Here is a 12361-nt window from a genome sequence, read left to right on the forward strand (position 1 = left end):
GAAGCTGGGCTTATGAGTTTTTTGTTTCTTAAAGTTTTTTTAGTTTTTTGTTTTTTGTTCTAAGTAAATCCATATCCAGTCAAGATGCACACAGTACATCTGGTTGCTGTTTCTAAATCTAGAACAGCCCCCTCGTGTTTAGGGGTGTCAGCATTTGGACAGACCAGGCCAGTTATCTTGTAGAAGGTCCCACATTCTAGATTTGTCTGATTGTGTCTTCATGACTCCTGTGTTTGCTATAAATTGGGAGTTAGGCCTAGAGCAGCCCTGCCCAACAGCAAAATAATGTGAGCCACACGTGTGATTCAATATTTCCTGGTAGCCACGTGAAAAAATAAAAATAAGAGGGAGGAATTAATTCCAGTAATATATTTTATTTAACACATTTCTTTATTTATCATTTATTAATATGTATTATTTACTTAACATTTTATTTAATAATATATTTTATATCCAAAATAATATCATTTCAGTATGTAATCAATATTTTAAAAGTATTAAGGAGACATTGTACGTTCCTTTCTTATGCTAACTTTTCAAAATTTAGTGTGTATTTTGCCCTTAATGGGCTAGCCACATTTCCAGTGCTTAATGGCCACATGTAGCTGGTGCCTCTGTACTGGACAGCACAGGGTGAGACTTGATCCAACTCAGGGTAGATGTTTTTTTCAACACTTAGGGGGTAGTAACTGCCTGTGTACAACTTGGAAACCATGGGGTTTGTTAAAGTCTGAGTCTACTCTCTTCTTTTTCAGGCCCTGGGATGGAGCAGGTGTGCAGAGGGTGAGGACCCAGCTCTGGGACCAGGTCACTTGCCTCCTTTCTTAGTGAGACTGTCGGCTTGAGCAGATCCAGGCCGGGATGAGGATGTCTGCGGGCCTTTCGCTGCTGCTCCCCATGTGGGGGAGGACCTTTCTCCTTCTGCTTTCTGTGGCCATGGCTCAGTCCCATTGGCCTTCGGAGGCTGGCAGGGACTGGGAGAACCAGCTTGAGGCGTCCATGCACTCAGTGCTCTCAGACCTTCACGAGGCTGTTCCCACAGTGGTGGGCATTCCTGATGGCACGGCTGTCGTTGGGCGCTCATTTCGAGTGACCATTCCAACGGATTTAATTGCCTCCAGTGGAGAACTCATCAAGGTGAGACTGGATATAAAGCTTATATAAATGAGGAAGAATCCTCATCTGCATTTTGGTTTTAGTTGTTTTTTGTTTTTGTTTTTTTAGTTTTCCATTCTAAGTTCCAGTAATTCTGAGCTCAGTTCTTCCAGGACCTGTGCAGTTACCATAGAGAGGGACAACTACTGATACTCACAGGGGGGGTCCCCAGATATCTCCAAATAGCATCCTAAACTTTTATTCTTGCTCCCATTTTTGAAGGTGTTACCATTAAAAAGCCTTTACATCTGTGGTTTGGAAAATTTCATGGTCATTGGGGTAGGATTTGATGGAAGGGCTTATGTGTAGGAAAAGGTCTTCTTTCATTAACCATGGCATTAAACCCAAGAAATACAGAACTTTGAAATGATTTGAACCTGTTTTTACAAAATAAGGTATGAGTAAATATAGGAGTCTTGCTCTCATTTGGTGTTGTATGTTTACTAACATATTTGATCACCTAAGAACTGGTATTAGTACCCAGACTTCAGCCTTGCCCCATCTCCTTTGGGGAAGCAGTCCAGAGAACAAGGGGATCAGAGACCCCTGTGATAGAAGAGTGTCTTGGCTGGCCCAAGATGGAAATCAGGTGAAATAGGAAGCTTTTGTGTCAAGAAGTACCATCCCTTTGTCTGGGGTTGTGGGTCCTTGGAATTTCCCCTGGATCCTGAGTGAGTTTGCACAGTGGCCACATGATGGGTTGGGTATATCCCTCAAGTTATGAACATCTCTTAGAGCAGAAGTCAACTCTTTTTCTTAGAGGGCCAGATAGTAAATATTTTAGGCCTTGCAGGCCATGTGGTTTCTATTGCAGCTCCTCAGCCCTGCCAGTATAGTACAAAAGTAGCCATAGATAATGTGTAAATGAATGGGCATGAGCACGTTCCAATAAAACTTTACTTATGGACGCTAAAACTAAAATTTGAATTTCATGTAATATTCACATGTCAAAAGATATTCTTTCGATTTTTTTTTTCTCTCTCAATCATTTGAAAATGCAAAAACCGTTTTTAGCTCATAGGACTTAACAAAAACAGGTGGTAGGCCACGTTTGGCTCTTGGCCTAGTTGTCCTATAGCATTCTTCCCCTAGAGGTGTGGCTTGAAAATGAACCAAAAATATCCCAAGATTTGTACTTTGTGATGGTAGTTTTTATATCTCTTTTGCCTTTATTTTTTTAATTTTTATTTTTTTAAAGAACCCATTTTTCTTTTTTTTTTTTAAAGACTTCATTTATTTGTCAGAGAAGAGAGTACAAGCAGGGGGAGCAGCAGGCAGAGGGAGAAGCAGGCTCCCCGCCGAGCAGGGAGCCCGATGCATCAGGGCTCCATCCCAGGACCCTGGGATCATGACCTGAGCCGAAGGCAGACGCTTCACCAACTGAGACACCCAGGAGCCCCTCTCGTTTGCCTTTAGACTTCTGCAAACACATAGTGTTCTGGTTATCTGTTGGTGTGTTTAAACTGCCAGAAGTTAGTGGTTTAAAACTCCTGGTTTGTTTTGCTCACAATTTTGTGCCCAGGAATTCAGGGAGTCAGAGCTCATCGGAAACCTCATTTCTGCTTCACATAGTGGCTCATCTGGGGCCAGAGGGTCCACTTCTGTAAATGGCTCATTCATGGCTAACAAGTTGGTGCTACTGTTGACAGGGAGCTTAGCCGGGGCTGTTGGTCAGGGTCGTTGGTTCCTCTCCGTGTAGACCTTTCCATGGGCTGCTTGGATTTCCTCACAGCAATTAGCTGGGTTCCAAGAGTGGGTATTCCAAGAAACAGGAAGTGGAAGCTGCCAGTCTCTTAAGGCCTGGCTTAGTAACTTGTACAGCAACACGTCATTGTACTCGTTGGTCAAAGCACACGCAGCCTCTGGTGGGTCCTTACCAACTTTCTCCCCTCTGACCCACAAGCCCCAGGCATCTACATTAGACATGGTCACAAACGCTATGCCACTCTTCCCACTGAGATGTGGATCTCTGCCGCTTTCCCTTGAATCTGGGTGGACCCACTCCTTACCTGCATCTTCCCTGTGCTCCCTTCATTTTCCCTGGTGGCCCCCTTCTCTTTAGGTCATGGCTTGTTCTCAGGGTGGCTTTCTGATCTCAGATCCTGGCTTAGTTCCACAGAGCTCATTCTAGTTTGCGAAGTTTTCCATGTCATCTTTGTAATGCCCCAGCAAGCCAGTACCTAGTCTGACCATTAGGAAAAGAAGAGTGGCAGTTTTGGAAGTACAGTCCTTGTCCACCTTCACATTTGATCTTCTGAATATCCAAACCCTGTAGTGGTTGCCCTTGTTCCGGTGGTCACTGGAATGTTTTACACAGATTAGTTTTGACGAGAGCTGCCTTGAATCAATACAGTGAGCTGGGTATTTGCTGTATCTGGCAGAGAAATATTTAACAGGCTTATTCACCAGGGGAGTAAAGAGATTTTACTGGGAAAACAGGATTTTATGTGAGCACATTTATCTGTAGAAAGCAGACCATTTAGTAGCTGATCAGCCTGTAGAAAAACAGATGAAAATGTGTGACTGTGTCCCAGACGGTCTTACCATCAGGGTTGTATGGGGTGGGAAATCAGATCAGAAAGCGTGACTTCATATCTGGATCTTCAGTTTCCCTAGATGTAAAACAGATTAATAAATCTTTATATAAAAAGAGTTGGTTTTTTTTTCTCTTTGTAATAATGATATATAAATGTGTGTTGTAGAAAAGGGAGAGAAAAATCTCTTGTAGTTCCTACCACTCAGAGTGAACTCTTCTGTCATTTTCTGTGTTCATGAGGAGCTGTCCATCTCACACACACACACACAGACATCTTAGACCTGGAATCATACTGGCCATGTATTTTTTTTAATTTTTAATTTTGTTTTTGTTTTTCATATATTTAAAATCAATTGACATATAGTATATTATTAGTTTCACAGGTAGAGTTTAGTGATTCATCAGTTGCATACGACACCCAGTACTCATCACATCACGTGACTTCCTTAATACCCATCACCCAGTTACCCCATCCCCCCATCCGCCTCCCCTCCAGCAACCCTCAGTTTATTTCCTATAGTTAAGAGTCTCTTACGGTTTGTCTCCCTCTCTGATTTCGTCTTATTTTATTTTTCCTTCTCTTCCCCTGTGTTCACCTGTTTTGTTTCTTAAATTCCACATATGAGTGAAATTATATGATAGTTGTCTTTCTCTGACTTATTTCACTTAGCATAATAACGTCTAGTTCCATCCATGTTGTTGCAAATGGCAAGATTTCATTCTTTTTGATGACTGAGTAATATTCCATTGTAGATATGTACCATGTCTTCTTTATCCGTTCATCTGTTGATGGACTTCTGGGCTCTTTCCATATTTTGGCTGTTGTGGACATTGCTGCTATAAACATTGGGGTACATGTGCCCCTTTGAATCTGTGTCTGTACTCTTTGGATAAATACCTAGTAGTGTAATTACTGGGTTATAGAGTAATTTTTTTTTTTTTTTTTTAAGATTTATTTAGAGTCTGGGGTGCCTGAGTGGCTCAGTTGGTTGGGCATCTGCTTTTGGCTCAGGTTGTGATCCTGGGGTCCTGGGATCAAGCCCTGCATCAGAGCTCCCTGCTCAGCGGGGAACCTGCTTCTCCCTCTCCCTCTGCCTGCCGCTCCCCCTGCTTGTGCTGTCTCTCTCTATCAAGTGAATAAATAAAATCTTAAAAAAAGAAAAGAGTCGGATGCTGTACCAATTGAGCCACCCAGGCGCCCCCATACTGGACATCTTTTTAGACCTACTTTTTTTTTTTTAAAGATTTATTTATTTATTTTAGAGAGAGAGCAGGGACAGAGGGAGAGGGAGAGAGAATCCCAAGCAGACTCCTGCTGACGGTAGAGCCTGACACGGGGCTTGATCTCATCACCCTGAGATCATGACCTGAGCCAAAACCAAGAGTCAGATGCTCAACTGACTGCGCCACCTAGGCACCCCTACACCCACCTTTTTTTATTCACTGTAGCTTGAGTTTTTTCCTCATGGTCATCCATGAGGACTTCCAAAGGTATCCATCACAACTACTACTATCATCCAAGCTACCACTTATTTGCCTCTTCCCAGGCTGCCTCCTTCTGTTCTTTTTTTTTTTTCCAAGATTTTATTTATTTATTTGTCAGAGCGCACACAAGCAGGGGGAGTGGCAGGCAGAGGGAGAAGCAGGCTCCCTGCTGAGCAAGGAGCCCAACATGGGACTCGATCCCAGGACCCTGGGATCATTATCTGAGCTGAAGGCAGATGCTTAACCAGCTGAGCCACCCTGGCATCCCGCTTCCCTCTGTTCTTGACCCCAGTCTGTTTTCCACACTGAGGCAAGAGACATTCTTATCTTCGTAAAGCTTAAATCTGCTAACACCTCCCCTTCCCCCAACCAGTACTGAGCTGCACTTAGGATTAAGGCCCATGTGATCTGGCCTCTGGCCTCCTCTCTCTCCTCTTTCCCTTTGTATATCATGTCCCAGCCATACTAGCCTCTTTCTTGACCCACGGACATGCCAAGCTCAGGGTCCACCCTGGCCTCTGGCACACACTTTCTTCAGCCTAGGTCCTGGGTGAGCGTTGGTCTTCTGGGCATTTTGGACAGGGCCAAGTTGCCTAATGAGGATTCACAGGCAGAGCATGGTCCTCTCCTGAGATCAGATGAGATTTGATAGTGTGGTTGTCCTTCTTGCTGTGACTGGTCAGGGGATGTGCATGGGGGATAGGTGATGGAATAAGTCAGTGTTTGCAACAGACTAAGCAATCAGTAGTCTATTGAAGGGATAGAAAAGTGAGTCTCATTCTAAGTGAGCTGCCCTGGCCACCTAACCAAGCCTTGTTTGACTTGCGTGCCTCGAACCTTTGTGGTTACGCTGACTATTTCAGGTCGTGGCAAGTCTGGGACTCACAGTGGCAGAGGGTGTATTGCTTTGCATGAGCCACATGTGCCCATCAGGTAACATCAGCTTCCCAAAGCAAGGGCTTCCCTGTACTTTATACACCAGGCCACAAGGAAATAAGAGAAGAGGGGATCCACCTGCCTGGAGGGGGTAGCCCTGAGGTCCTGGACCCTCTGCTCTGCCTCACGCCTGACACCCTTTTTTGGTGTCCGGACAGCCCTTGTTCAGTTGCAGCTTGCCCAGCGGCTGTTACTTCCCCTGCTGTTCTCTGGCTCTGCCTCGAGAATGGATTTGCTGTTATCGACACCAGCTTAACTCCCAGATGGATTCTGTTGACCTGATGTTGCCAGCGGGGGCTGTGGGATACCTTCAGGCCCAGGGGCCAGCATGACCTTCTGGAGAGACTTGTGTCCCAGTACTCCATTCTCTCCTGCAGCCTTAGAACACTCTAAAGCAGGTGGTCCTTGCATGTGCTCCCTTGGACCAGTACCTGTATGTAAAGCTCACCCCAGGTCAGCTGTCCTTTGCCCTCACAGATGCCTTGGGACCCTAGAGCACCCTCCCTCCTTGTCAGAGTTTGTGTGGATGGGTCCCACAGAAGCCAGCTTGGCCTTTGTTGGCTAGATCATCGCTGTCCCAAGTTGGCCACAGTATAAGTTACCCATCTTGACTCTTGCCTCCCTCAGGAGTGGCTCCAGCTCCCTGCAGATGCCTCTCCTCTGACTTGAGTGAGCGAGGAACTGGCTGAGGAAGGTGATTATGTGCCTGGAGACATTCTTATCCCTCCTTTCTAGGGTGGTCAGGAGAGACATCATTACATCTCATGAAATGATTGGCTGCCCCTTCAGATGTCTCATTTTGGTAGAGCCCGCAGGTTGGCTTTTCATTCCCACTTCCCCTTATCCTCCTAGCCTGGATACAATGTGGACTTACCCTCAGCCCAAGATGTCGGCAGACTGGGAGCAGCCCTTCCTGGGACTGTGCTCTCAGCTGCTGGCGTGGGCCCCCAATTGTTCCCCTGAGAACAATGGATACTCTTTTTGGCCAGGAAGGGGAACTCATGAAAGGACCGTTTCTTTGGATGCTTGAGAGCTTTGTGGCAACCCCGCCTGCATGAGATGAACTGCAGTTTCTTCCTGCCTCGAGTGGGTGTTCCCTGGCTCTGAATGGACCCCTTGTGAACACAGCACACCGGGAAATGCGGGTTGGCGAGGGAAGGCATCTTTGAGGGTGGGTTGTAAGAATGACATTTGCCTAGACACATCAACTCAAATACTTACTGAGGTGTAGACTTGACTTCTGTATTTAAAAAAGAAAAATTTATGGACAAGGGCTGAAGGAGCATGACAAAAGTAAAAATAGATGACTTTGGAATTGGGGGACTGACTAATTCTGAGGATTTTTATTAATGGCTGTAACTATGCTAAGCTGTCCCTTTCGGGGGAAAAAAGATTAATTTTTGTTTTTAGATGAGAACAGTTAACATCAGGTAAAATGATTCCTAACTCAGACCTGAAGGGCACTGGCTGGACTGGACGAGTTGTGTTCAGAATGTGATCCTGTGGCCTTGGGCTTTGTGGCAAGAGCCGTGTGCTGGTTTGAGGCTTGCATGTCTACCAAAGCTCGTCTCTCGTGGGTATGGCTCTGCTTTACTCAGCAAAGCAAAGGCCTCTTGTACCCACTTCCACCATGGTTCCTCATCTTATGTGGGGACGGAGTTTCAGCTCTTTGATCTCAAACCAGAGGCTCTTCCGGTTGACCTGTGCCATCTCCCTGCAGCCTAGTCATGTGACTGTCCGTGTGTGTCATTTACAGAAGCTGAGCTTGGCCACAGAGTAGATTTGTGTCATTGTCATAGTCCAGGGCCCAGATATAGGATCACCCGGATGTGAGTCTGCACCATGGGGGCTCTGAAACTGGACTGGAGGCTCAGACTCCATCAGAGGGACAATTTCCTCTCTCCCTAGGCAGAGGAGAGCACATAGTAGGCCTGCGCAGAGGATGCCTTGATTACCTCATGTGTCAGTGCCTCTAGGGTGTTGCGTATGGTACTCAGCCATAGATGGCTCCAGGTTGGGCCAGCTTGCAACTTGGCTGAGGAGTGGGGAACCGAAAGGTCAGGAGTCAGTAACCAGGTCTGAGGGATGGCAGGGACTTTGCCAGGGAAGGCTGCTAGAGGCCTAAGCGGTGGGGTATCCCAGGGCAGCAGTCTGTGCCACTTTGAAATGGACCACTGAGGGGCACCTAGGTGGCTCAGTTAGTTAAGTGGCTGACTCTTGATTTGGACTCAGGTCATGACTGCAGGGTCATGGGATCGAGCCCTGTGTCAGACTCCATACTCAGTGTGGAGTCTGCTTGTCCCTCTCCTAATTTTTAATTGGATTCTTTGTGTTTTGGGTGTTGTGTTGTATAAGTTTTTTATGTATTTTGGATACTAACCCTTGAATGGATATGTCATTTGCAAATATCTTCTCCCATTCAGTAGGTTGCTTTTTCATTTTATTGTTTCCTTCACTGTGTAGAAACTTTTCATTTTGATTGTAGTCCCAATAGTTTATTTTTGCTTTTTTTCCCTTTGCCTCGGGAGATCTATCTAGAAAAATGTAGCTATGGCCAATGTCATAAAGTACTGCCTGTGCTCTCTTCTAGGGTTTTTATGGTTTCAGGTCTCACATTTAGGCCTTTAATCCATTTTGAGTGTATTTTTGTGTATGTGTAAGAAAGTGGTCTAATTTCATTCTTTTGCATGTAGCTGACCAGTTTTCCTAACACCATTTGTTGAAGAGACTGTCTTTTTTCCATTGGATATTCTTTCTTTCTGTGTTGAAGATTAACTGACTATATAACTGTGGGTTTATTTCTGGGTTTTCTGTTCCATTGATCTGTATGTCTCTTTTTTTGTGCCAGTACCATACTATTTTGATTACTACAGCTTTGTAATATAACTTAAAGACTGGAATTGTGATACCTCCAATTTTGTTTTTCTTTTTCAAGGTTGCTTTGGCTATTCAGGGTCTTATGTGGTTCCATACAGATTTTAGGATTGTTTGTTCTAATTCTGTGAAAAATGCAGTTGGTATTTTGATAGGGATTGCATTAAATCTGTAGATTCTTTTTGGTAGTATAGACATTTTAACCATATTTATTCTTCCAATCCATGAGCATGGACTGTCTTTCCATTTCTTTTTGTTATCTTAGTTTCTTTCATCAGTGTTTCTTTTTTTTCATTTATTTATTTATAAAGATTTATTTATTTATTTATTTATTTATTTGACAGAGAGAGGGAGAGAGAGACAGTGAGAGAGGGAACACAAGCAGGGGGAGTGGGAGACGGAGAAGCAGGTTTCCCACTGAGCAGGGAGCCCGATGTGGGGCTCGATCCCAGGACCCTGGAATCATGACCTGAGCCGAAGGCAGACGCTTAACTGACTGAGCCATCCAGGTGCCTCATCAGTGTTTTATAGTTTTCAGAGTACAGGTCTTTCACCTCTTTGATTGAGTTTATTCCTAGATATTTTATTATTTTTGGTAGAGTTGTAAGTGGGATTGTTGTCTTAATTTCTCTTTCTGCTGCTTCATTATTAGCATATAGGAATGCAACAGATGTCTGTACATTGGTTTTGTATCCGGCAACTTTACTGAATTCACTTATCAGTTCTAGTAGTTTTTTGGTGGAGTCTTTTCTATATATAGTATCATGTCATCTGCAGTAGTGAAAATTTTACTTCTTCCTTACCAGTTTGGATGCCTTTTATTTCCTTTTTGTTGTCTAATTGCTGTGGCTATGACTTCCAGTACTGTGTTAAATGAAAGTGGTGAGAATGACATCTTTGTCTTGTTCCGGACCTTTGGGGCCAAACTCAGTTTTTCCCCATTGAGTATGATGTTAGCTGTGGATTTTTCATATACGGCCTTTATTGTGTTGAGGTATGTTCTCTGTAGACCAACTTTGTTGAGGTTTTTATCATGAATGTATGTTGTACTTTGTCGAATGCTTTTTGCATCTGTTGAAGTGATCATATGATTTTTATCCTCTCTCTTACTGATGTGACATATCACATTGATTAATTTGCTAATATTGAACCACCTTTGCATCCCAGGAACAAATCCCACTTGATCCTGGTGAACGATTTTTTTTAATGTATTGTTGGATTCAGTTGGCTAGTGTTTTGTTGAGAATTTTTACATCCATGTTCATCAGAGATACTGGCCTGTGGTTCTCTTTTTTGGTGGTGGCTTTATCTGGTTTTGGTATTGGAAACTTGCTTTTTGATGAGGGATTAAGTACTGGAAGCTCCTCTGTCCATTTGCTCTCTGTCCAGGCTTAGAATCTGATTTGCGGTGAGACATGTCGCTTGGGTTGCATGGTGTTTGGAACAGGTGCTATATCTTTATCAAACCGGTGTTTACTACGTTCTACTGTGTGAGAGAGAGGGCAGCAGTGAGGCAGTTGGAGAGAATGCCCCAGAACTGAACTGGGAGTCAGTTACTAGTTTCTGCTAATATAGACGAAAGAGTGACCCAAACCTTCACACTTGGCAGTTCCCCAGTCGTTGGTCATGGTGATTCGTTGTGGGCATTGCCGGGTGGGTAGTCTTTGGAGCTCCATGTGGGTCTGCCCAAGCTTTGTGGTTTTGATTCTTATTTTGTTTTGTTTTGTTTTTAAAGATTTTATTTATTTATTTGACAGAGACAGCCAGCGAGAGAGGGAACACAGCAGGGGGAGTGGGAGAGGAAGAAGCAGGTTCATAGCGGAGGAGCCCGATGTGGGGCTCGATCCCAAAACACCGGGATCACGCCCTGAGCCGAAGGCAGACGCTTTAACGACTGCGCTACCCAGGCGCCCCTGATTCTTAGTTTTTGGATGTACTTTTATGGACCAAGATTTCTAAAACGGTGTGGGGCAGTTGGAGATCTTGTTTTCTTCAGTGGTGGGCTTGCCTTCTATCTCAGAAGCATGTCTTCTCTGAGGGTTGCTGAAATTGGAAAGATTTCTGACTCTATGTGAGCCTGTGAGCTAGAGCCTATGATCTTAAATCAGCCTTCTTCCTGCAGTTTCTGCCTCCTATAGGTGTTTCCACTGACAGCCTGAAGGCTTCCTTCCAAGGTGGCTGCTTTATGAGGTCAGCAGGCCTTGCCTCCCCCAATTCCAAGGTCGTGTTGGTATTTGGTGATGGAGGGCTGAGTGATCTGAAACCCTGGGGGAGTCCCCTGACCTGGACCAGCCTGTCACTCAAACACACGTACTGGTGCTGATGAGCGCTTCACACAAAGCTCTGATTCCTGCCTCTTGCCTGTCATTCCTGCCATTAAGGGTTAGTTGTGGGTGGTACAGTTAGGGCAGAAATCTTTATTTGACCCAGAGACCCCCAAGGATAGTCTGAATCTCATGTGCAAATGTGCCGGGATAGAGCACATCTGTTTGAGAACGAAGAGGTGAATGCTGGTTTTTGGTTTGCCCCTGCAGCAAGTTCTCTCCTCCCCCAGGCCCCTCAGGGTTTTCATCCACTGCTGGCAGACAGGTCCCAGGGACTTGTTTCCCTGTAGAGTCCTGGCTTTCCCTTCCTGTGGCCTCCCCACTTCCCTTTGATGCTTTGAGCTTCTGCTTTGGGGGATGACCAGGGAGAGAGGGCCCCAGTGTGTGCTGGGTCCAGGGCCAGAAGGAGGCCTGGGGGGTGGGCTGTCCAGCTGTTGCTGCAGCGGCCTCACAATGCATACTGGGTGCTCCTCTCAGCCCAGACGTGAGCGGGGAATCAGCACCCCCAGAGAATCCAGCAGCCTGTGCCTGGCCCTGTGATTGTACAGGGAGGTCATCGTTTCCCCTTTTTACAGATGAGAAACCGGGGCTGAGGTTGGGTCAAGCCCCAGCCTGCCTGGAACCGGGATTCAGCCAAGGACTCCTGGAGATGGGGCTTCCTGTCGCGTCTGCTGTTGTTACAGGGAACTATGAGTCCTGGCTTGTCGAGGGGGCATCTCTTTCCGGAGGAACTTTCATATCCTGCTTCACCCTTAGGCCCTGAGAGGAAAAGCATTCTAGAGCCTGGGAGTTTTGGAGGCTTGGGAAGGTGTGTGGAGTTCCCGTGGGCAGAGGGGCTCCCGCTTTGACGGGGCAGAGCAGGTGCTGCAGTTAGCAGCCGCTCAGCTGAGCGCCCTCAGGAGGGAGGGACTGTTAGTGGAATCCGTCAGGGACTGCGGACACTGCCAGCCCCTTAGGCATGTTCAGGCTTCCCAGGTCAGGGGCTTTCCCCAAATGGCCTTGAAAATGCAGAGACACCAGCTTGCTTGGGACTCGGCTAGGTTCCTTGTAG

At 45.7% G+C, this 12361-nt stretch overlaps 1 protein-coding gene across 6 annotated transcripts in view; it reads left to right on the forward strand.

The window, feature by feature from the left end:
- Window positions 1–12361, forward strand: part of DAG1 (dystroglycan 1) — a 67275-nt gene that overhangs the window by 47398 nt on the left and 7516 nt on the right. For all 6 annotated transcript variants that reach the window (XM_057311698.1, XM_026500848.4, XM_026500844.4 and 3 more), the window contains one exon: window positions 756–1137. In XM_057311698.1, the coding sequence (XP_057167681.1) occupies window positions 862–1137 (276 nt within the window). In that variant the 5' untranslated portion in view covers window positions 756–861. The remainder of the gene's footprint in view (window positions 1–755; window positions 1138–12361) is intronic.

This window comes from Ursus arctos, unplaced genomic scaffold (assembly GCF_023065955.2).
Source record: "Ursus arctos isolate Adak ecotype North America unplaced genomic scaffold, UrsArc2.0 scaffold_14, whole genome shotgun sequence".
In the NCBI taxonomy this organism is placed as follows: Eukaryota; Metazoa; Chordata; class Mammalia; order Carnivora; family Ursidae; genus Ursus; species Ursus arctos.